This window comes from Globicephala melas, chromosome 8, assembly GCF_963455315.2.
Source record: "Globicephala melas chromosome 8, mGloMel1.2, whole genome shotgun sequence".
Taxonomy (NCBI): Eukaryota; Metazoa; Chordata; class Mammalia; order Artiodactyla; family Delphinidae; genus Globicephala; species Globicephala melas.
The window spans coordinates 53820421-53842339 of record NC_083321.1 but is presented as its reverse complement, the minus strand read 5'-3'; the positions used below and the strand labels follow the sequence as shown (position 1 = coordinate 53842339).

Below are 21919 nucleotides of genomic sequence, written 5' to 3'. Positions count from 1 at the left end.
ACAGTGCTGGACATCCTATGCCAAACAACTAGCAAGACAGGAACACAACCCCACCCATTAGCAGAGAGGCGGCCCAAAATCATAATAAGTCTACAGACACCCCAAAACACACCACCAGACGTGGACCTGCCCACCAGAAAGACAAGATCTAGCCTCATCCACCAGAACACAGGCACTAGTACCCTCCACCAGGAAGCCTACACAACCCACTGAACCAACCTTAGCCACTGGGGACAGACACAAAAAACAACAGGAACTACGAACCTTCAGCCTGCAAAAAAGGAGACCCCAAACACAGTAGGATAAGCAAAATGAAAAGACAGAAAAACACACCGCAGATGAAGGAGCAAGATAAAAACCCATCAGACCTAACAAATGAAGAGGAAATAGGCAGTCTACCTGAAAAAGAATTCAAAATAATGATAGTAAGGTTGATCCGAAATCTTGGAGATAGAATGGACAATAGAATGGACAAAATGCAAGAATCAGTTAACAAGGACCTAGAAGAACTAAAGATGAAACAAGCAACGATGAACAACACAATAAATGAAATTAAAAGTACTCTAGATGGGATCAATAGCAGAATAACTGAGGCAGAAGAACGGATAAGTGACCTGGAAGATAAAATAGTGGAAATAACTACTGCAGAGCAGAATAAAGAAAAAAGAATGAAAAGAACTGAGGACAGTCTCAGAGACCTCTGGGACAACATTAAACGTACCAACATTCGAATTATAGGGGTTCCAGAAGAAGAAGAGAAAAAGAAAGGGACTGAGAAAATATTTGAAGAGATTATAGTTGAAAACTTCCCTAATATGGGAAAGGAAATAGTTAATCAAGTCCAGGAAGCACAGAGAGTCCCATACAGGATAAATCCAAGGAGAAATACGCCAAGACACATATTAATCAAACTGTCAAAAATTAAATACAAAGAAAACATATTAAAAGCAGCAAGGGAAAAACAACAAATAACACACAAGGGAATCCCCATAAGGTTAACAGCTGATCTTTCAGCAGAAACTCTGCAAGCCAGAAGGGAGTGGCAGGACATATTGAAAGTGATGAAGGAGAAAAACCTGCAACCAAGATTACTCTACCCAGCAAGGATCTCATTCAGATTTGATGGAGAAATTAAAACCTTTAGAGACAAGCAAAAGCTGAGAGAGTTCAGCACCACCAAACCAGCTCTACAACAACTGCTAAAGGAACTTCTCTAGGCAAGAAACACAAAAGAAGGAAAAGACCTACAATAACAAACCCAAAACAATTAAGAAAATGGGAATGGGAACACACATATCGATAATTACCTTAAATGTAAATGGACTAAATGCTCCCACCAAAAGACACAGATTGGCTGAATGGATACAAAAACAAGACCCATATATTTGCTGTCTGCAAGAGACCCGTATGCTAACACATATATATGGAATTTAAGAAAAAAAAAATGTCATGAAAAACCTAGGGGTGAAACAGGAATAAAGACACAGACTTACTAGAGAATGGACTTGAGGCTATGGGGAGGGGGAAGGGTAAACGGTGACAAAGCAATAAAGAGGCATGGACATGTATACACTACCAAACGTAAGGTAGATAGCTAGTGGGAAGCAGCCGCATAGCACAGGGAGATCAGCTCGGTGCTGTGTGACCGCCTGGAGGGGTGGGATAGGGAGGGTGGGAGGGAGGGTGACGCAAGCGGGAAGAGATATGGGAACATATGTATATATATAACTGATTCATTTTGTTGTGAAGCTGAAACTAACATACCATTGTAAAGCGATTATGCTCCAATAAAGATGTTTAAAAATAAATAAATAAATAAATAAAAGGTAAAAAAAAAAAAATAAAAAATAAAAAAAAAAAATAAAAAAAAATAAAAAATATCCCCCAACTTTCTTCAGTTGGAAGAAGGTTACAGGAAAAAATAATTTAGAAAATATGTTCCTCCATATATTCACAAGAATATTAGAAGAGGGCAGATTACTGTATGTGGAATAGTTTCTCAAATCATCGTTATCTGTATAAAGATCAGAAAATAACTTTAGGTCTTTAACATGCAAAGGAAATCTCTTAATAAGACCCAGATCCTTGTTAAGAGAGAACAGAAAATCCTCAGAGTGACAAATAGGATTCATCTATCTTGAACAATCAGGAGTGGCTGCCTGGATTCTACCTGACAAGGAAAGTAGTTGTATTCTACTAGGGAAGAGTTATAGCACCTATACATGCTATCACTGACATATATATATATATGTGTGTGTGTATATATATATATATATATATATACATTTTTTTTTTTCCTGCTCTACTGTTTTCTTTCTTCCTTCAACACCACCTCTGAGATGTAAGGACTAACTATCCCCCCTTCTTTCACATAGTGTGCACATTCCTCCATTTCCTGGTTTTTATTTTTTAAACAAGTACTGAGATATACCATTAAATTCACTCATTGTAAGTGTACAGTTTTAGGAGTTTTAGTAAATTTAAAGAGTTGTGCTACCATCATCACAATCCAGTTCTGTGATAAGTCCATCACCCACCAAGGTTCCCTTATGCCTATTAGCAGTCAACATCCACTCTAAACCCCAAGTAACTAATGATTTGTTTTTATCTCTATAATTTTGCCTTTTCTAGAAATTTCATATGAATAGGGTCATATAATCTGTGGTCCTTTGCGTCTTTTGGTTCCTTTCACCTGGCATAATGTTTTTAGGGTTCATCCATGTTGTTACATGTATCAGTAGTACTTACAAAAAGTATCATTCCTTTTTGTTTGCTAATAATTTACTTAGTATATCTGCACTGATATTCATTCACAATATTAGTCCTTAATTTTCTTTTTTATGGCATTTTTATTAGGTTTACATAACAATGTTGTTTGCCTCATAAAAAGAATTTGGAAGTTTTCTTTTCTATGCTTGAAAAAATTTATGTAGCATTGGGACTATCAGGTCTTTGAAGGTTGATTGGAACTCTCTGTGAAACTATCTGGACCCAGTACTTTTGTGGAGGAATTCCTTAATAAGTTACTCTATTTCCTATACAGAAATTGGTCTGTTTAAAGCTTTCTATCTTTGGGGTCAATTTTGACAAATTGTATTTTCCTAGGAAATTATCCAATTTATTTATTTACATAGAGATTTAAAATTTTTCTTTCCTTTGATTCAGTGGATATTTCCTCTTTGTCATTTCTTATTTTAATGTTTATGTTTGCTTCCTTTTTTCTAAAGTTAGCTAGTTGTCTACTTTTTCTTAAAAAAAATAGATTTTGATTCATTAATTAGAACGTTTTTCTGTTCTCTATCTTGTTACTTTCTGCTTTTATCTTTATAATTTCCTCCCTTAAACTTTCATTTGGTTTATTCTGCAGTCTTTTTCTTGCCTTTTGAGTTGGGATTTTAATTAATTTTTACCTTTAGTTTTTATCTTTTATTATTATTTAATTGTTTAAGCCTATGTATTATGCTCTGATGGCTGCTTTATATAAATCCCCATAGATTTTGATATGCAGACTTTTTGTTACAACTGTATTTTAGGACTCCTATAATTTCCATTTCTATTTTCCCTTTCAACCAAGAGTTAACAGAAGATTTAAAATTTCAAAGAGGAAGAGCTTTTTTATGGTTTGAATTTGTTGTTAATTTCTAGCATGGATGCACTGTGACCAGAGGATGTTGTTTTAATATTTCTACTTAATAGAACTTACTGTTTTGTTTTTATCAGTGTTCTATGTGTACTTCAAAAGAAGGTATATTCTCTAATATAAGGGTGTAAAGTTCAGCATAAAGCCATAAGATCTATTTTATTGGTTATGCTCTTTAGGTCTTCCAGATATTACTGATATATTTTGTTCACTTCATCTGTCCTGTACTGAGTGTGGCATATTAAAATCTTCTATTATTCGTATGTTTCTATCTATTTCTCTTTGTAGCTCTTGTAGTTTCTGCCATATAATAGTGGTGGTTGTATTATTTGGTACAGAGTTATTAAAAACTTGTATTTTCACTTTGAATCATGGCTTCAACATTAAAAACATCCTTCTTTGTCACACAATGCTTTTTGAAGGGAATTCCACTTTATATGATATCAGGATCACTACCCCTGCTTTCTTATTATTTGTTTCTAACTTTTCTGAATCACTTTGCTTTAGTTTTAGATGTGTCTTTTGTATATAGCATAAAGTTCAATCCTAATTGCTGATCAAATTCAAAAATCTTTTTCTTTTGATATTAAGTTAAGCTGATTCATTTTGATTCATATGACTGATGTTTAATCTCAACTCTGTCATATTGTTTTATTAAAATAGTTACATATATTACTTTATATTTAATGTATTTCTCTAAGTGAAATGTCTTTTTTGTACTTAATTCTTTTGGTATTTAGAAAAGAGGCTTTTTTGGCCTAGGGGTTACTTTTGTACTTATGCCTTTTATAGAACCCTGAGTTCTCCCCTTTTTTTCCTTAACCTTTTACTATCTAGTTTGTTACTTTTAGATCATGTTCTTCAATACTCAACTTACTACATAGGCAATAGTCAATGAACTTATTCTACTTTGTCCTTTCCTTCTCCCATTTAAAAAACTGCATGCTCTCTACTTTACCAGACCATAAAATATCCATATACTATTCTTCAGTCCTTATTACATCTGTTTTAGTCTTAGATCTATAGTTAAATGTGTTAAATGCTCATCATCAGACATTTTGCCCAAGTTTGCCCAGTCTTCTCTTAGTTGGATGAACATCATTCTCTAGTACAATGCAGTCAGTAGAACTTTCTGTGATGAAGGCAGTGTTCTATATCTGCACTGCCCAATACAGTAGCCATAAGCCACATATGGGTACTGAGCACTTGAAACGTGGCTAGTGTGACAGAGGAACTGAAATTTGCATTTTAATTTTCATTTATTTAAATTTAAATTACATTTGGCTAGCAGGTACTAAATCAGAGAGAGCAGTACTCATGGATTCATCAGGAAGGAGTCATGTGTACAGTTTTCAATGAGTACCTGTATGTTTAAAACTATCTTTCTATAACCTGGATAACTGAAAAACAATTTGGTTGGAATATAAAATCTTTGGTTTGCACTAAAAATGCAGTTCCACTGATGCCTTTCTTTTTATGTTGCTGATGAGGTCTAGTGCCAGCCTAATTTTCTTGCCCTTATAAGTAGTCTGGTCTTTTTCCCTGGAGCTGTGAGGATTTTTTTCACTTTTAAAATCCAGTAATTTTACTAATCTCTTTCAGAGTTGACCATTCCAAGTCAGTTTTATGAGACAAAAATGGACTTTTCAATATCTAGATATGGGTCTTCTTCCATTTCCAAAAAGTCTTCTTTCAAATTAATTTGAAAATTACAATTTTAAATATAAGATCTGTTTCATTGTTTTATTTTCCTTCCTCAGGGACTCCAATTACAGTTGTATTGAATCTTCTTTGTCTTCCATTTCAATCGCTTTCTCTCTGACCCTTTTTATTTCTTTATCTCATTTTCATTCTCTTGCTTGTTTCTCTTTCTTAAATAGCCCTTATTAAATACTCAACACATTGTAATTCAGGCTTAATTTCTTTCCTAAGTTTAATCAATTCTAATTTTATTTCTTTTGGGGGGTGAGGAAGCTATTTCTGTTATTACTTTTTATTTTTTTAATTAATTTTTATAGGTGTTATTAGTTTTTAAATTTTTATTCATTTATTGGTTTGAGGCTAATTCAGTTAGGAGTACCGTGCTGCAGTTTCTTTCTGCTTTATAATTAGTTGTGGGGAAAGAACATCCATGAGCCAAAAGGTATTGATTCTCATTTTCTGTTTTTTTATTACAGTAGCTTTGCATGGATGTAGACTGATTTTGCGGGGGTTCCACTTTGTGGAAAGAGTAAAGGTTTGGGGTGGCTTAAAAGATTTCAAGTTCAAGCCTGCCCCCTTCTGAATAGTAAAGGTTAGTGTCCTTTTTCATATACATTTATTTGTTTTGGTGGCAAGGCAGGGGTGCAGGGTCTAATGTATTTTATAGTTGTGTTGTTTCAGTAGGATCTTAATTCCTCACTCTAACTTCCTTCTTTCCCTACACTTACACATTTCCAATGGCTATCTTCCTCTTTCTAGTTATTTCTTTCCCAGAAGTAATACCTTTCCCAAACTGCCACTTTAGGTCTTGTACACTTTCAAGCCCTTTACTAGGTACTTTAAAGTACTGTGTACTTTATCAAGTACTATGATTTACCAGGTCTCATAACGTTTTCAGAAATTTTGCATTTATCATGAAGCTTTCTCTTTCTATTGGTGTTTTGTCAGATTAAGCCCTCAACTCTTCTCTCCTCTTTTCCATATAGTTTTTCAAACCTCCCCAAGTCTAAAATATTAAAGACAGTTATGGTAGAATGTGGTATTTATTTCTTGTTTAAAAATGATTTGACGTTCATGGTATTCTTTTTCTCTTAGTAAGGCTGAAAGTGTGGGCTAAGTGTGGTTTTATTTACTTTCCTTCTTAATCTGTATGGTTTTCTAGAAGGATGAATGGACAAATTCTAACTCAGGAGGTCAGTATTGTCCTAGGGCAACTTGGAAGTCCCTCAAATATTTTTATTCTTATTGTTATTACTGATTGTGATTTGTTGGTATTTTATAAACATTCTTAAAACATCCCAGAAATTAAAGCAAAGGGCTAAGTTTGTGGACAAGTATTCCTTTTGAAGATGAATGAAGTAACTTCCTCACAACACCACACATATGAGAAACAGATTCAGAAATTAAACTCTCTCATATGCAATGACTAATATAATTATATAAAATCTGATATGATATACTACAGCTTACAGTTTTGTGGTAATTAGAGGTCCCTTCTGCCCATGTGTAAATAATATCTACCTTGAACTAAAACAAAAGAAATTGTGTTTAATTTAGAAAGTTACATAAAAGAAGCAAACTAGAATCTACTTTCTTTGCTATTTTTGTCTTTATGATGATAATGCAAGGACATGAAAGAGTGATTTTCCCATCTTAGGCTCTGGTAAAGTTCACTCATCCCTCCATGTAACATTTACTGAGGACCACTAACTTGCCAGGCAATAGGGATACAAAGATAACTAAGATGCAGTCCCTGTCTCACAGACAAGTAGAGGAACAGGAGTAAGTTGCAGAAGATCAGATATAGTAGAATATCCTTTACACAAAGTTTTAAAATATGTGAATGATACTTTTCATATTTTTAAGGATACATACATATATAGTATAAATACAAAAACATGTGAGAAAATGATAATCAAATTCAGTATAGAGGTTAACTCTAGCAGGGTGAGCTGGGAGGAAGATGGGAATAAAATCAAGCAGGAGTAGAAAGGGAGTTTCAACTTTATCTATAGCAGTTTATTTCTTTAAAAAAGTAAGAACTGAGACAAATATGGCAAAGTGTTAAGATCTGACAAAGAAGGATGGTGAGATACATGGATATATTTGTTATATTATCCCTGTTCTTTTCTGGATGCTTGAAATATCTTGTTTTTTTTTTAATTTATTCAAAATACAGTTCAAATATTGGCAAGATTTGTGGAGTTTTAATTCAGAAGTTTCAGAATGTGCTCAAGTTGTATAATAAACAACACAAAATTGAGAAACAATAGGAAAGAATGAGAAAAACAGTCTGTCTGAATATGGTACATCATATTTTTCACATCATTTTTTAGATGAAGTGTTATACATACCTGTGAGTGCTAAATAGGAAGCAATGTACCGCTTTTCCAGTCCACCTCTAACACTCTGAATTGCACCAAAAATTGGAGGTATAATCATAATCAGGTTACTCACTGTATTCCCTATAGAAAAAAAAAAAACACAAGATAATGAGATTAATCAATATTATTTTAAATAAAGATATACACAGTTAGCCCTTAGCAAAAATTAAGTAGGTGTCTTCTTAGAAAGATGATGAAAAGATATTTACAAGGTGCTAAAGGAAAATAGTTCTCTACTCAACAAAAATTTCTTACAAAAATCAACGTAAAATACAGATACCTTCAGACAAATGAAACTAAGAATTTTCAACCAGAACATCCAATAAAGGAACTTCTAAATTCTCAAGGTAAAGAGCAAAAGTATCTCAGAAAGAACCTCAAAGATAAGCAAAAAGTGAGCTGGAAAAAGCAGCTTACACCAATGCTACTGAAAGGGTGGTCCATGGATAACAGTATGACAAGATAAAATACAGAACTGAGTTAATTTGTCTCTTGAAATGAATGACAACAAATCAAAGCTTGCATTTTTCATCTCTTCTTAAACTTTAATTTTTGTGGCAATGTTTTTAGTTCCTAGTTTCTGTTTCTAGTAAAAACAAAAGGCAACGGATCTTGATCTGATTTTTGATCCTCTGTTTACAAAAACAAAGCTGAAACATGAATAGCAAAGAAACAATAGAAACCATAATAGCAGAAATAAATAGTAAAATGGGGAAAAAGATGGCTAAACTATTTTGTATATTGATTCTGGGTAGTATTTTATACATTTATTCTGGGAATATAGTGGCACAAAACATTCAAAATTCCAAATTTGTGATTTTCAACATAGGAGCTGATATCAGGACAAATATCAATTAATGGACATATACAAAGCACTCTACCCTACAACAACAGTACATACATTCTTCTCAAGTGCACATGAACATTCAGCATATGTTAGGCCATAAATTAAGTCTCAATAGACTTAAAAAGACAGATATAAACTATCATACAAAATATCTCCTCCAACCACAAAAGAATGACGTTAGAAATAAATAACAGAAGGAAAACTGGAAAATTCACAAACCTGTGGAAATTAAACAAAATATTATTAAACAATCAATGTATCAAAGAATAAATCACCAACCAAATTAGAAAATACTTAAGAGATGAATTAAAATTAATACACAACATACCAAAATTAATGGGATGTAGTAAAAGCAGTGCTGAGTAGGAAATTTACAGCTATAAGTGCTTATATTTAAGATCTTCCAGCTGAAATGAAAGAATGTTACTTAGTAGCATGAAAATATATGAAAATGTATAACACACTGGTAAAGCTAAGCATAATCAAATTCAGAATATTGTAATACTGTAATATGATGGTGTATTAATCACTTAAGTCTAGTACAATGATATAAGGACAAAAGTATTAAAAATAACTACAGCTACAATAATTTGTTAATAAATACAAAATAAAAAGCAGGTAAATTGTGATATCAAAATCCTAAAAGGGTATAATAAAAGGGTAGAGTTTTAGTATGCAAGGTTGCTATCAGTGTGGAAAAAAGTTATATCTATAAGTTGTTTTATGTAAGCCTCATGGTAACCACAAAGCAAAAACCTACATTAGACACAACAAAAGATTGTTGCTGGAGGGAATCAAAAAGGAGGGAATTGAAGTATACCACTACAGAAAAGCATCAATTCACAAAGGAAAACAGCAAGAAAGGAATACAGGAACTACAAAACAGCCAGAAAACAATTAATAAAATGAAACTAGTAAGTCCTTATCTATCAGTAATTGCTCTAAATGTAAACGGGTTAAATTCTCCAATTAAAAGGCATACAGTGACTGGAAGGATAAAAAAACAAGACCCAACTACATGCTGGCTACAAGAGATTTACTTCAGGTTTAAAGACATACACGGGCTCAAAGTGAATGGATTAAAAAAGATATTCTATGGAAGTAAAAACCAAAAGAGAGCAAAGGTAGCTATAGTTATATCAGACAAAATAGACTTTAAGCCAAAAACTGTAACAAGACAAAGAAGATCATTATGTAATAATAAAGGGTTAATTCATCAAAAGGATATATCAGTTGTAAATATATATGCACCCAAATCAGAGCACCTAAATATATTAAGCAAATATCAACAGATCTGAAGGAAGAAACAGACCACAATACAACAATAGTAGGGGATTCAATACCCCACTTTCAACAATGGATAGATCATCCAGACAGAAAATCAACACAGAAAAGTTGGATTTCAACTACACTTAAAACCAAATGGATCTAACAGACATATACAAAACATTCCATCCAAGAGGCAGCAGAGTACACATTTTCCTCAAGCACACACAGAACATTCTCCAGGACAGATGATATAATAGGTCACAAAACAAGTGTTAGAAAATTTAAGAAAACTGAAATCATATGAAGTATCTTTCCAACTACAATGGCATAAAACTAAAAATCAACAATAGGAGGAAAACTAGAAATTCACAAATATGTCAAGGTTAAACAACACACTCCTGAACAACAAATGCGGGAAAGAAGAAGTCAAAAGGTAAATAAAAAATATCTTGAAACAAATGAAAATGGAAACACAACATACCAAAACTTATGGGATGCAGCTAAAGTAGTTCTAAGAGGAAAGTTTATAGTAATAAATGCCTATATTAAGAAAAAGGATCTCAAATAAACAACCTGACATAATACCTCAAAGAGCCAGAAAAAGAACAAACTAAGCCCAAATTCAGAAGGAAAGAAATAAAGATCAGAGTGGAAATAACGAAACTAAGAGCTGATTTTTTGAAAAAATAAAATTGACAAACTTTTAGCTAGACTAACTCAAAAAAAGAGGACTCAAATAAATAAAATGAGAAAAGAAAAAGGATATTAAAACTAATACCACAGAAACACTCACTGGGGAAAGGTTAGTCTCTTCAATAAATAGTGTTGGGAAAACTAGATAACCACACACAGAAGAATGAAACTGAACCTCTATCTTACAAAATGAACTCAAACTGGATTAAAGATTTAAGCACACATGAAAAACATGCTCAACAACACTAATCACCAGGGAAATGCAAATCAAAACCACAGTGAGATATCATCTCACACCTTATCGCTAATTATTAGAGAAATGCAAATCAAAACTACAGTGAGGTACCATCTCACACTGTTCAGAATGGCCATCATTGAAAAGTCTACAAATAAAAAATGCTGGAGAGGGTGTGGAGAAAACGGAACCCTCCAACACTGTTGGTGGGAATGTAAACTGGTGCAGCCAGTATGGAAAACAGTATGGAGGTACCTCAAAAAACTAAAAATAGGGATTCCCTGGTGGTGCAGTGGTTGAGAATCCACCTGCCAATGCAGGGGATGCGGGTTCAAGCCCTGGTCTGGGAGTATCCCACATGCCGCGGAGCAACTAGGCCCGTGAGCCACAACTACTGAGCCTGCGCTCCGCAACGAGAGGCCATGATAGTGAGAGGTCTGTGCACCGCGATGAGAGTGGCCCCCGCTTGCCACAACTAGAGAAAGCCCTCGCACAGAAACGAAGACCCAACACACCAAAAATAAATAAATTAATTAATAAACTCCTACCCCCAACATCTTCTAAAAAATAAAAAAAAGCTAAAAATAGAGTGGCCATATGATCCAGCAATCCTACTGCTGGGCATATATCTGGACAAAACTATAATTCAAAAAGATACATGCACCCCTATATTCATAGCAGCACTATTCACAATAGCCAAGACATGGAAACAGCCTAAATGTCCATTGACAGATGAATGGATAAAGAAGATATGGTACACATACACAATGGAATACTACTCAGCCAGAAAAAAGAATGAAATAATGCCATTTGCAGGAAAATGAATGGACCTAGAGATTACCATACTAAGAGAAGTCAGAAAGAGAATGACAAATACCATATGATATCACTTATATGTGGAATCTAAAATATGACAAAAATGAACTTATCTACCAAAACAGAAACAAATTCACAGACACAGAAAACAGACTTGTGGTTGCCAAAGGGTAGGTGTGGTGGGGGAGGGAGGGATTGGGAGTTTGGGATTAGCAGATGCAAATTATTATATAGAGAATGAAGAAACAACAAGGTTCCCCTATATAGCACAGGGAACTATATTCAATATCCTGTGATAAACCATAATGGAAAAGAACATGAAAAGGAATATATATATATATATATATATGCATAACTGAGTCACTTTGCTGTAAGCAGAAATTAACATAATACTGTAAATCAACTATACTTCAATAAAATATTTTTTTAAAAAAGATAAGTGTTGGCAAGAATGTGGAGAAAAGGGTTGTAAAACGTGTGTTGGTGGGATGTAAAACGGTATAGACACTAAGTGAAACAGTATGGAGGTTCCTCAAAAAATTAAAAATAGAACTACCGTATGATTCAGCAATCCCACTTCTTGGTATATATCCAAAGTAAATGAAACAGAACCTCAAAGAGACACCTGCACTCCCATGTTCACTGCAGCATTATTCACAATGGCCAAGATATGGAAACAACCTAAGTGTCCATCAACAGATGAATGGATAAAGAAGGTGTGGTATATATATACAACAGAATATCATTTCAGCCATGAGAAAGAAGTAAATCTTGCTGTTTGCAACGACTTGGATGAAACTTGAGGGAATTATGCTCAGTGAAATATGCCAGAGAAAGACAAATACTATACGATATCACGTATATGTGGAATCTAAAAAAGCCAAACCCAGAGAAACAGAGAATAGAGTGGCAGTTACCAGGGGCTGAGGGTGGGGGAAATGGGGGAGATGTTTTCAAAGGATACAAACTTCCAGTTACATGACTAACAAGTTTGGGGATCTAATGAATAGTATGGTGACTACAGCTAATAATACTGTATTATATACTTAAAAGTTGCTGAGAAAGAAGATCTTAAATGTTCTTAACACAAAAAAGAAATGGAAATTATGTGATGGGATGGAGGTGTTAGCTAATGCTATGGAAGTAATCATTTTATGAATATGTGTATCAAATCAACCGCTTGTACATCTTAAATTTATATAATGTTATATTTCAATTATACCTCAGTAAAGCTAGAACAAAATCCGAAAGGATCAAACTATTTCCAAGTAACTTAACTGAATCCTAGAACAAAATTCAAGCCTATTTATGGTAATACAAAAAATATCCAGGACCCAACAAGGTAAGAAGCACAATATCTGACATCCAATTAAAGATTAGCAGGCAGGGGGCTTCCCTGGTGGCACAGTGGTTGAGAGTCCGCCTGCCGATGCAGGGGACACGGGTTCGTGCCCCGGTCCGGGAAGATCCCACATGCCGCAGAGCAGCTAGGCCCACGAGCCATGGCCGCTGAGCCTGCAAGTCCGGAGCCCGTGCTCCGCAATGGGAGAGGCCACAACAGTGAGGGGCCCGCATACCACAAAAAAAAAAAGATTAGCAGGCAGGGAATTCCCTGGTGGTCCAGTGGTTAGGACTCTGTGCTTCCAGTGCAGGGGGCATGGGTTCCATCCCTGGTCAGGGAACTAAGATCCCACAAGCTACATGGCACAGCGCCCCCCCCCCGAAAAAAAGATTACCAGGCATACAAAAAGGAAGAAAAACAACCCAAAAAAATACCAATTGAAACCAACCCAGAACTGATACAAATGTTAGAATTGGCAGACAAGGATTAAAACACTTCATATAAGTCTAGAAAATACAAACTAACCTATACTATAGTGTCAGAAAGCAGACCAGTGGTTGTGGGTAGGGCTGGGGTAGAAGAGAGAGCAGGATGGAGAAGGACTTACAAAGGGACATGAGAAAACTTGGAGGTAATGGATCTGTTCACTGTCTTGATTGTGGTGATGGTTTCACATGTGTATACATATGACAAAACTTAATTTGTACACTTTAAATAGGCACTTTCTATTGCATGTCAACTATACCTCAATAAAGCTGTTTTTAAAAAAAAAAAGTTTTGCCTCTGGGGATTAGAATTGGAGGGTAGAGAGGAAAGAGTTAGGGAAGGGCACTGCTTTCTGGTTTTGTTACAAGTCTTTTTAGCACAGGCTGGATTTTTATCTATTTTTAATGCATTACTTTAATAAAATAAAAATTAAAGAAACTTTTAGAAAGGGAATAAAATAGTTGGGGATAATTTCACAGATGTGATAAGATTTGAGTTAGACCCTGAAAGGAGAGAAAGGAACAATAAAATCTACTGAGCCTATTATTAAGGACCAGGTACTGGAATTCACATTTTACACGTGCTAACATTTGCTTTTCATAACAATATTGTGAAATATTATCGCCCAATTAAACAAACAAAGTCAAGCTACGGGATTATATAATTTACCCAAATTCTCACAATAAGCAAATGGTGGAGCCAAGATTTTATTCCAGGTCTATCTGTCCTTACAGCCAATGTTCCTCTCCTTAAATGCACTAGCACAGCGTTTGCACAAAGAAGACCCTTATTAACATTTAAAAAATTATATCAAAGAGTATTCTATTAAAAATGTTTTAAGTAAATTCCAGATTATACAAATAACAAAGTAATTTGCCTAGGTGAAGTGTGAAAATAAGGTAGGGAGCCAGGCAGACTGAAAGATATATATCCAAACAGCAGTTATCAATAACTTTAAGTAAACCTGTGGAAGATGTTGAATATTATGCCATTTAGGAGAGCCCTAGGATTCAAACTAATGAAAATCTTTATTGATGACTGAGATAAAGGAAATGAAACATGACCAATGGTCCAGATAATATTAAATTTAGCTGAGATGTCAATACTCTGGAAGTCAGAAATACATTTCTAAAGGTAGAGGATATGGGACGGTCCCACAAACTACATTAAATTCAATTAAGGATAACACAAAGTTTTACAAATTAGAATGAGGAATTGCAGACGACAAATACAGGCTACTGTGACAGACAGAATAAGGACAACTCTGAGAGAAAGATCCAAAGACAGAAAGATGACAGTACACTATTCTTGGGGGGAAAATCTCAATATACTACCTCAAAGCAATACTTAGAGGTAAAAATGGAAAGAGCTGGATAGTGACCATCCTACTTCTCTCTGCTTTAATTCAGCTTCTTTTTGGAATGCTTACGTACTTGTGGAACCCTACTTTAAACAAAACAGAGATCCTAAGTACTGAGAGAGATACTAAAACAAAGAAATCGTTTACTTAATAAATAAAACATGTCATATGAGGAATGGCATAACTGCTGTCTTCAAATATCAACTTCAAAGTTTAAAGGAATGTTAAACTAAAGGTGAATGAGGCTTGCTATGGCTATAAAACATCAAAATTAAATTCAATGAAGTTACAGAGAAGCATATTTCCACTCAATACAAGGCAAAACATTCTAAAATTAGAGCTGTCCAAAAAAAAAAAAGTAACAAGACTATGAACTTTTGGGGCAGGGACCAACCATGTCTTACTCATATCTGTATGCTTTTGACTGGCACAATACCAAGGACAGAGCAGGCACTCAGGAAAGTCTGGTAGAATGAATAAATTCATACATGCATGCTTACTGAAACCTGAGGATAGCAGTTTCTCCTTTTATCCCCTGGTATTATTCACAAAATTATGTGTTTCTTACTTTTTTGATTTAACAATGGTTATAGTAGATGGTAGCTTGTTTATTTTAGCATAACTTCACTCTTTTTTAAAAAGTAACAAACGTTTATTGCAAAAAATTTAAACAATTCATAAAAGTGTAAAAAAAATTAAATCATCAAATATCCTAACACCCAGTAATTATCATCATTAATATTTGTTAAGGGACTTCCCTGGTGGCGCAGTGGTTAAAAATCTGCCTGCCAATGCAAGGGACATGGGTTCGATCCCTGGTCCGGGAGGAGCTCACATGCCGCGGAGCAACTAAGCCCACGTGCCACGACTGCTGAGCCTGCACACCGCAACTACTGAAGCCCGTGTGCCTAGAGCCCATGCTCCGCAACAAGAGAAGCCACCACAATGAGAAGCCCGTGCATTGCAACAAAGTGAAGCCCCCGCTCGCCTCAACTAGAGAAAGCCTGTGCACAGCAACTAAGACCCAACGCAGCTCAAAAAAAAAAAAAAAGAATTGCTAAGTTTTACACATACAGAGAGAGATGAATGGATGGGAATTAAGAAAGAAAAGACAAAGTTTACAAGGCTATTAGATATGCTCTTCTTTTATAAAAATGTTTTAACAAAAGAAAGTAAAACTGAGTATGAAACGACTGAAAGATTAGAGTCCTGATTTTTACATGGTTAATTTTTATAGCATATGCATCCTTGCCATGAAACAAAGCAATTCACACTCCTAAACTTCCTCCCACCTCCCTTCCACTATGTACTGATTTTTATTAGTCATATCTACATTTTCAAGGACTATATATTTCACATTGTCAAGGATTTACATTTAGTTCTGCAAACCACATTTTTCATCCTTGTTTTTTAAAAATAACAGATTTATCAAGATATAATTCACATATCGTAAAAATAACCCTTTTCATGTGTACAATTCAGTGGTTTATAATGTACTCACAGATTTGTGCAACCATGATCACTATCTAATTTTCGAACATTTTCATCAGCCCAAAATGAAACCCCAGACTCATTAGCAGTCACTCCCCCATCTCTTCTCCCCGAAGTCCTTGGTGACCACTAATCTAATTTCTGTCTCTGGATTTGGCTATCCTGGACACTTCATATAAATGAAATCAGACAATATGTAGGCTTCTGTGTTTGTTTCTCCTCACTTGGCATAACATCTTCAAGGTTCATCCATGTTGTAGCATGCATGTGTCCAGAACTTCATTCTTTTTTATTGACAAAGAGTTCATTGTATGGATATACCACATTTTGTTTATACATTCATCAGTTGGACATTTGGGTTGTTTCCAACTCTGTGACTATTGTAAATAATGCTGCTATGAACATTCATATACAAGTTTTTGTGTGGTCATGTTTTCAATTCTCTTTAGTATATACGTAGGAGTGGAATTCCTGGGTCATATCATGATTGTATGTTCATCTTTGTTTTTAGTCTCAGGTATCTATTTAAATGGATATAGTGCCAAACTCCAGTCTTTCTCCCCATGGCTTTTCTTTCCATTTTGCTTTTTTTGTTTTAAACCAAGTTTTACCTGTTTAGATTTCATCATTCATCTTCATATAGTTTTTTCAAGGATTTATACATGCTGTATTCCCTGACTTCTTGAGTGCGTGAGAATATTGTCTTTTACCTTTATACTCAAAAGATAACTCAGCTATAAAATTTTGGGGTCTCTCTTTCTTTCAAAAGTTTGTAAGTACTGTGCTGTTGTCTTCCAGATTGACTATTACTATGAAGAAGTTAGAAGCTAGTCTGAACTTTTCTCTTGTAGATGACTTGCTTTTTTGCCTGCACTCCCAATGAATTCTTTCTTTATACTTGAATCTGTGTATTTGAGTAGCCACTGGGCATCCAGATAAGATAGAGATGCTATACCCACTCTATCTCTATATAAAGCTAAGTAAATATAGTATTAAATACATTTTTTACTCGTCAGACCAACAACTTGAACCTGTAACTGCCACTGTGATGCTACACATATAATTTACAATAACCTCAACACATGTCACATACCTAGATACACATCTAATAAAAGGTGTGCAAGACATAATATCAATAAAACTCCCAACAGGTTTTTTGGGTACAAATTGATAAACTGACTCTAAACTTTATATGAAAATTTAAAAGGCCAAGAAGAGCCAAGACAATCTTGAGCAACAAAACTAGAATATTTATACTACTAGATATCAAGACCTATTAGGAAGGACAGATAAACAAAACAGTAGAACAGATAAGATTCCAAGAACAAACTAACATTTACAGTCACCTGATTTATGACAAACATGACCCTGCAGTGCAGTATGAAAAGGACAGTCTTTTCAATAAAGGGCACTGGATCAACTAGATATTTACACGGGAAAAAAAGGAATCTGGACCCCAACCTCACACTTCTTATACAAAAATAAATTCCAGATGTACTGTAGATCTAAATGTGAAAGGTAAAACAGTATAATCTTTAGAAGAAAACATGGGAGAACATCTTCACAACCTTGGAGTGGCAAAGAATTTTTCAATAGGACACAAAAAGGATGAACCACAAAAGCAAAAAGACTAAAAATGTCAAGAAGCTAAGACAATAAAATCAAGAAGATTAAAAGGTTGTTTTTATTTATTTATTGGCTGCTTTGGGTCTTCGTTGCTGTGCGTGGGCTTTCTCTAGTAGCGGTGAGCGGGGGCTACTCTTCATTGCGTTGCACGGGCTTCTCACTGTGGTGGCTTCTCTTGTTGCGGAGCACAGGCTCTAGGCACGCAGGCTTCAGTAGTTGTGGCATGTGGGCTCAGTAGTTGTAGCCTGGGGGCTCTAGAGTGCAGGCTCAGTAATTGTGGCGCACGGGCTTTGTTGCTCCACGGCATGTGGGATCTTCCCGGACCAGGGCTTGAACCTGTGTCCCCTGCATTGGCAGGCGGATTCTTAATCACTACGCCACCAGGGAAGCCCAAAAGGTTGTTTTTTAAAAATTGGATTTAAAGATAAATAGATGCAAAATTGCTTTGTAAATAAGGAGATATATGCATACTAGCTAATTTAACTTTACTGAACAAAAAGAATGCACAAAAAATTACCATGGACTGAAAATTTTTGGTTAAAAAATGCTATCAGCCTGGGTCCAATCAGGAGCGATAAGCCACAGAGTAATTTGAACAGGAAAAGTTTACTATAAGGAATCATTAACTATAAGAGGGAACTGGAGTAATGAGAGATTGGCTAGTAGTAAGTAAAGAGAACTCTACAGAATATAGGAAGAGCAGATGTAAGGAACAGCCACTTCTCCTAAGATGGAGACAGAACACTAAAAGAAGAGGCCTCAGCCAGGGCTGAGATGCAGACCCTGTGGGAGAGGGCATGACCACAGCTCAACAAATAGCAGAGAAGTTGCTGTGATGCCGCCCCTGCTGACCTCAGTGAAAATCCACCCTTAGGAACTTGTCTTTAATCCGCCCTCTGGGATGCGGGGGAAAGCTGATCACCTGGAGTGGGGAGCTACTGGCCACTGGGTGCTGCTGACTGCAGTAATGCATGAGCTGGCACTGGAGAAGCTGAGCAAACTTCAGGATCTGGGCATTGTATGAGAGAGAGGCTGAATGAACCACTGGCACTGCAAGAGCCAGGCACTTAAGAAGCCACCAAGCCAGCACACAACCACCATGAAGGAAAACGCTTCCTCTTGCAACGTCTCTCCAGCGCCCTCTACTGACAAAGCTTAACATCCGGCTAGTTGGCAAAGGAAGCAAATTTAAAGGGCCCAGGTCCATTTTCACAGAGCATGAGATAAATGACGAATTTGGGCCAGAGAGGGAATAAACTGATAACTATTACTGATAACAACTATAAAACTTGTTGTTACCAAAACATATATGTTTATCATTGCTGGGCCAAACTATGCCTGATGAGGGTTCCCCAAGCACCAAAATAAGAGAGTCTTAAGATGGTAAAATGATGGCTTTTTCTCTTCTTTTTTTTCATATTTTCTACAATGTGGTTATATTGTTCTTGTAATTTAAAATTAAAATATTAATAATATAAGGGAATGATAGAAAATAAAGGTTAAATTTCTTCTATAAGAGTTAAATTGAGTTTGGGGTGCTTCTAGAAGATTCAATTAAAACAGGGTTTTTTGTGGGCTTCCCTGGTGGCGCAGTGGTTGGGGGTCTGCCTGCCTATGCAGGGGACACCGGTTTGTGCCCCGGTCCGGGAGGATCCCGCGTGCCGTGGAGCGGCTGGGCCCGTGAGCCATGGCCGCTGAGCCTGCGCGTCCGGAGCCTGTGCTCCGCAACGGGAGAGGCCACAACAGTGAGAGGCCCGCGTACCGCAAAAACAAACAAAAAAAAAAACAGGGTTTTTTCCAGAAATGAAAACTAGAGATTCATTCATATACCACACAGTAGTGTACTAAAACTTTAAAGTAAGAAAAATCTATTTTTTCTACAGGGAATCTTGTTTTGATATGGACTTATGGGATTTTTTTAAAAATCTGAAAACCATATTTTTATACTCCCAAACACAATATCTCTGAATTCTCCCCTCAGTACAAATTATGGACGAAGCTGATGACATTTCAATAATTTCAAGACTTCTTAACAGGTAAATCCACCTTTTAGCACGTGAAAAGAAAACTCAAATATCAAAAGTATAAGAAAGAAGGTCAGGGGAAAAAGGTAATGTGCAGAAGAGTAAGTTTGAAACAACTCTGAATGAAGATACAGTAGGAAGATGTTTGCCTCAGCCTGACAGTAGGTGGAGCTAGTGTGCTCAGCAGTCTTAAAAGTGCTCCCAAGTTTGGCAAAATACAGAGCCCTGGGGCAACCAGGTAGACAATTTAGAGCTCAGTTGTATTTACAATTGTGTAACCACCACCCCAAAAAATAGTAGCATTAAAACCTGGTGAAGCTGAAAAAGTGATCTATACTGCTTCATTGCCACTGTGAGGATCCCTCCTGCACAGTCAGCAAATGAGCTAGATGAAAGCAGTAACTAACTGATTTGAGCCTGAAAGCAACCGAGTACTTTCCCCAAAGCAAGTTCATTTTGTCAAATATTTTACTGTTTATGCAAGTGCTCAAATAATGTTAAAGATTCCCAGAACTTCAGAGTCTTTGGAGCTAGAAAAAGACAGGGAGATCATCTAATTTAATCTCCTCAATTATAGAAGGCAACACTGTGTTCATACCTACTACCACTTTTTAGCTGTGTGAAGAGGGCAACTTATTTATGCTTAAGCCTTAGTTTCCTGACCTATAAAAGGGGAAAAAATACTTTTAAAATAATTAAAATGATGAAAATAAATATGACCAAATAACACATGTAAAGATTATTTCTGATATGAGAAAGATCCACTGAACATTATATAGGAACTTCCACAATCCTGCTATGTTAAGAATTAAGTGCTGCCTGGGAATTGCCTTCGTACTTGGATCAGCTCAACAGCTGTCACAAGGGAGAAAGTTTGTCTTCCAATCCAGACCAATAACAAGGAAAGTTGAGTGCTCTTATTCACTAAGTTTAAAAAACAAAATTATATACATGCATGTTATAGTACTAGGAGCTCCTTAGCAGCTTTTAATTAAGATAGATATCAGAATAAAAACAGGAAACTATTATAGGTATGTCTTACTTTAAAAAGCGATAAACACAAATTCAATTCAATTTGACAAACATTCATTAAGAATTTTCTGTGGGCAAGGCACTGAATCAGGAGATAGGAAGAAAGGTTAGCAACTGTAGTTGCTGTCCTGAGAAAGTATATATACAATGTAGTAGAAAAGACAGACAGGTAAACAACAAGTAAGGGAGAAAAGCAGGACCAAAGAGCACAAACAGCATATGGAAGAAGGGAACCCAAGAAAGGCTTCATTAAGCAGGTGGCACTTGAGCTATGCCTTGAAAGAGGGAAAGATAAGAAGTCTTTATCACTATCAATACAAGAAGCACCCTACTTCCTCTGCAGCACAGAAAGTAGCTTCAAAAACATTATTTAATTTATGAAAACTGGTTTTTCACATTATTTTTAAAAAACATCTAAGTTACACTTTCACGTGCATGTACTTGCACTTACACTGCATGTAAGTGATAACAAAAATATTTTAAGACCACATATTGTAAAAATGGAAATGATCATATTACATTCAAGAGGAAGTACATTTTAGATTTGGGAAGAAAGGTCAAATACATAGCAGTAAAGAGATAAGAGAAGAACCTGGGAGCTCCATATCAATTATGGCTCAGGTAAACTCTAGCCTAACCAGACGGAGGTTATAGAGGAGAGGAAAGACTCATAGCAAAAAGAGCATTACCTGTATATAATACTACTTTGAAAAAAGTTCAAAGATGAGAGCTGAACAGTGAGAATAAACAGTTAACAGATAAACATGGTGAAGAAAAGAGTCAGAAAAAGGGAAATAAGACAGTCTTAAACTCTCTGGAGAAATACTTGATGAAATCAAGATTTTTTATAATTTCTACCTTCTCTCCATTTTTATTAAAATGTTCTTTTCAGGGCCCAACTAAATAAAGTTACTTTTGCCTAATCACCCTACTGAAAATGATCACTCTCTTCTTACAGCACTTATTCTAACCT

At 35.5% G+C, this 21919-nt stretch overlaps 1 protein-coding gene across 3 annotated transcripts in view; it reads right to left on the bottom strand.

Annotated features, from left to right (window-relative positions):
• ACER3 (alkaline ceramidase 3) overlaps positions 1-21919 on the bottom strand; it is a 191205-nt gene that overhangs the window by 111767 nt on the left and 57519 nt on the right. For all 3 annotated transcript variants that reach the window (XM_030835995.2, XM_060303749.1, XM_030835998.2), the window contains exon 2: positions 7696-7806. In XM_030835995.2, coding sequence (XP_030691855.1) covers positions 7696-7806 — 111 coding nt within the window. The remainder of the gene's footprint in view (positions 1-7695; positions 7807-21919) is intronic.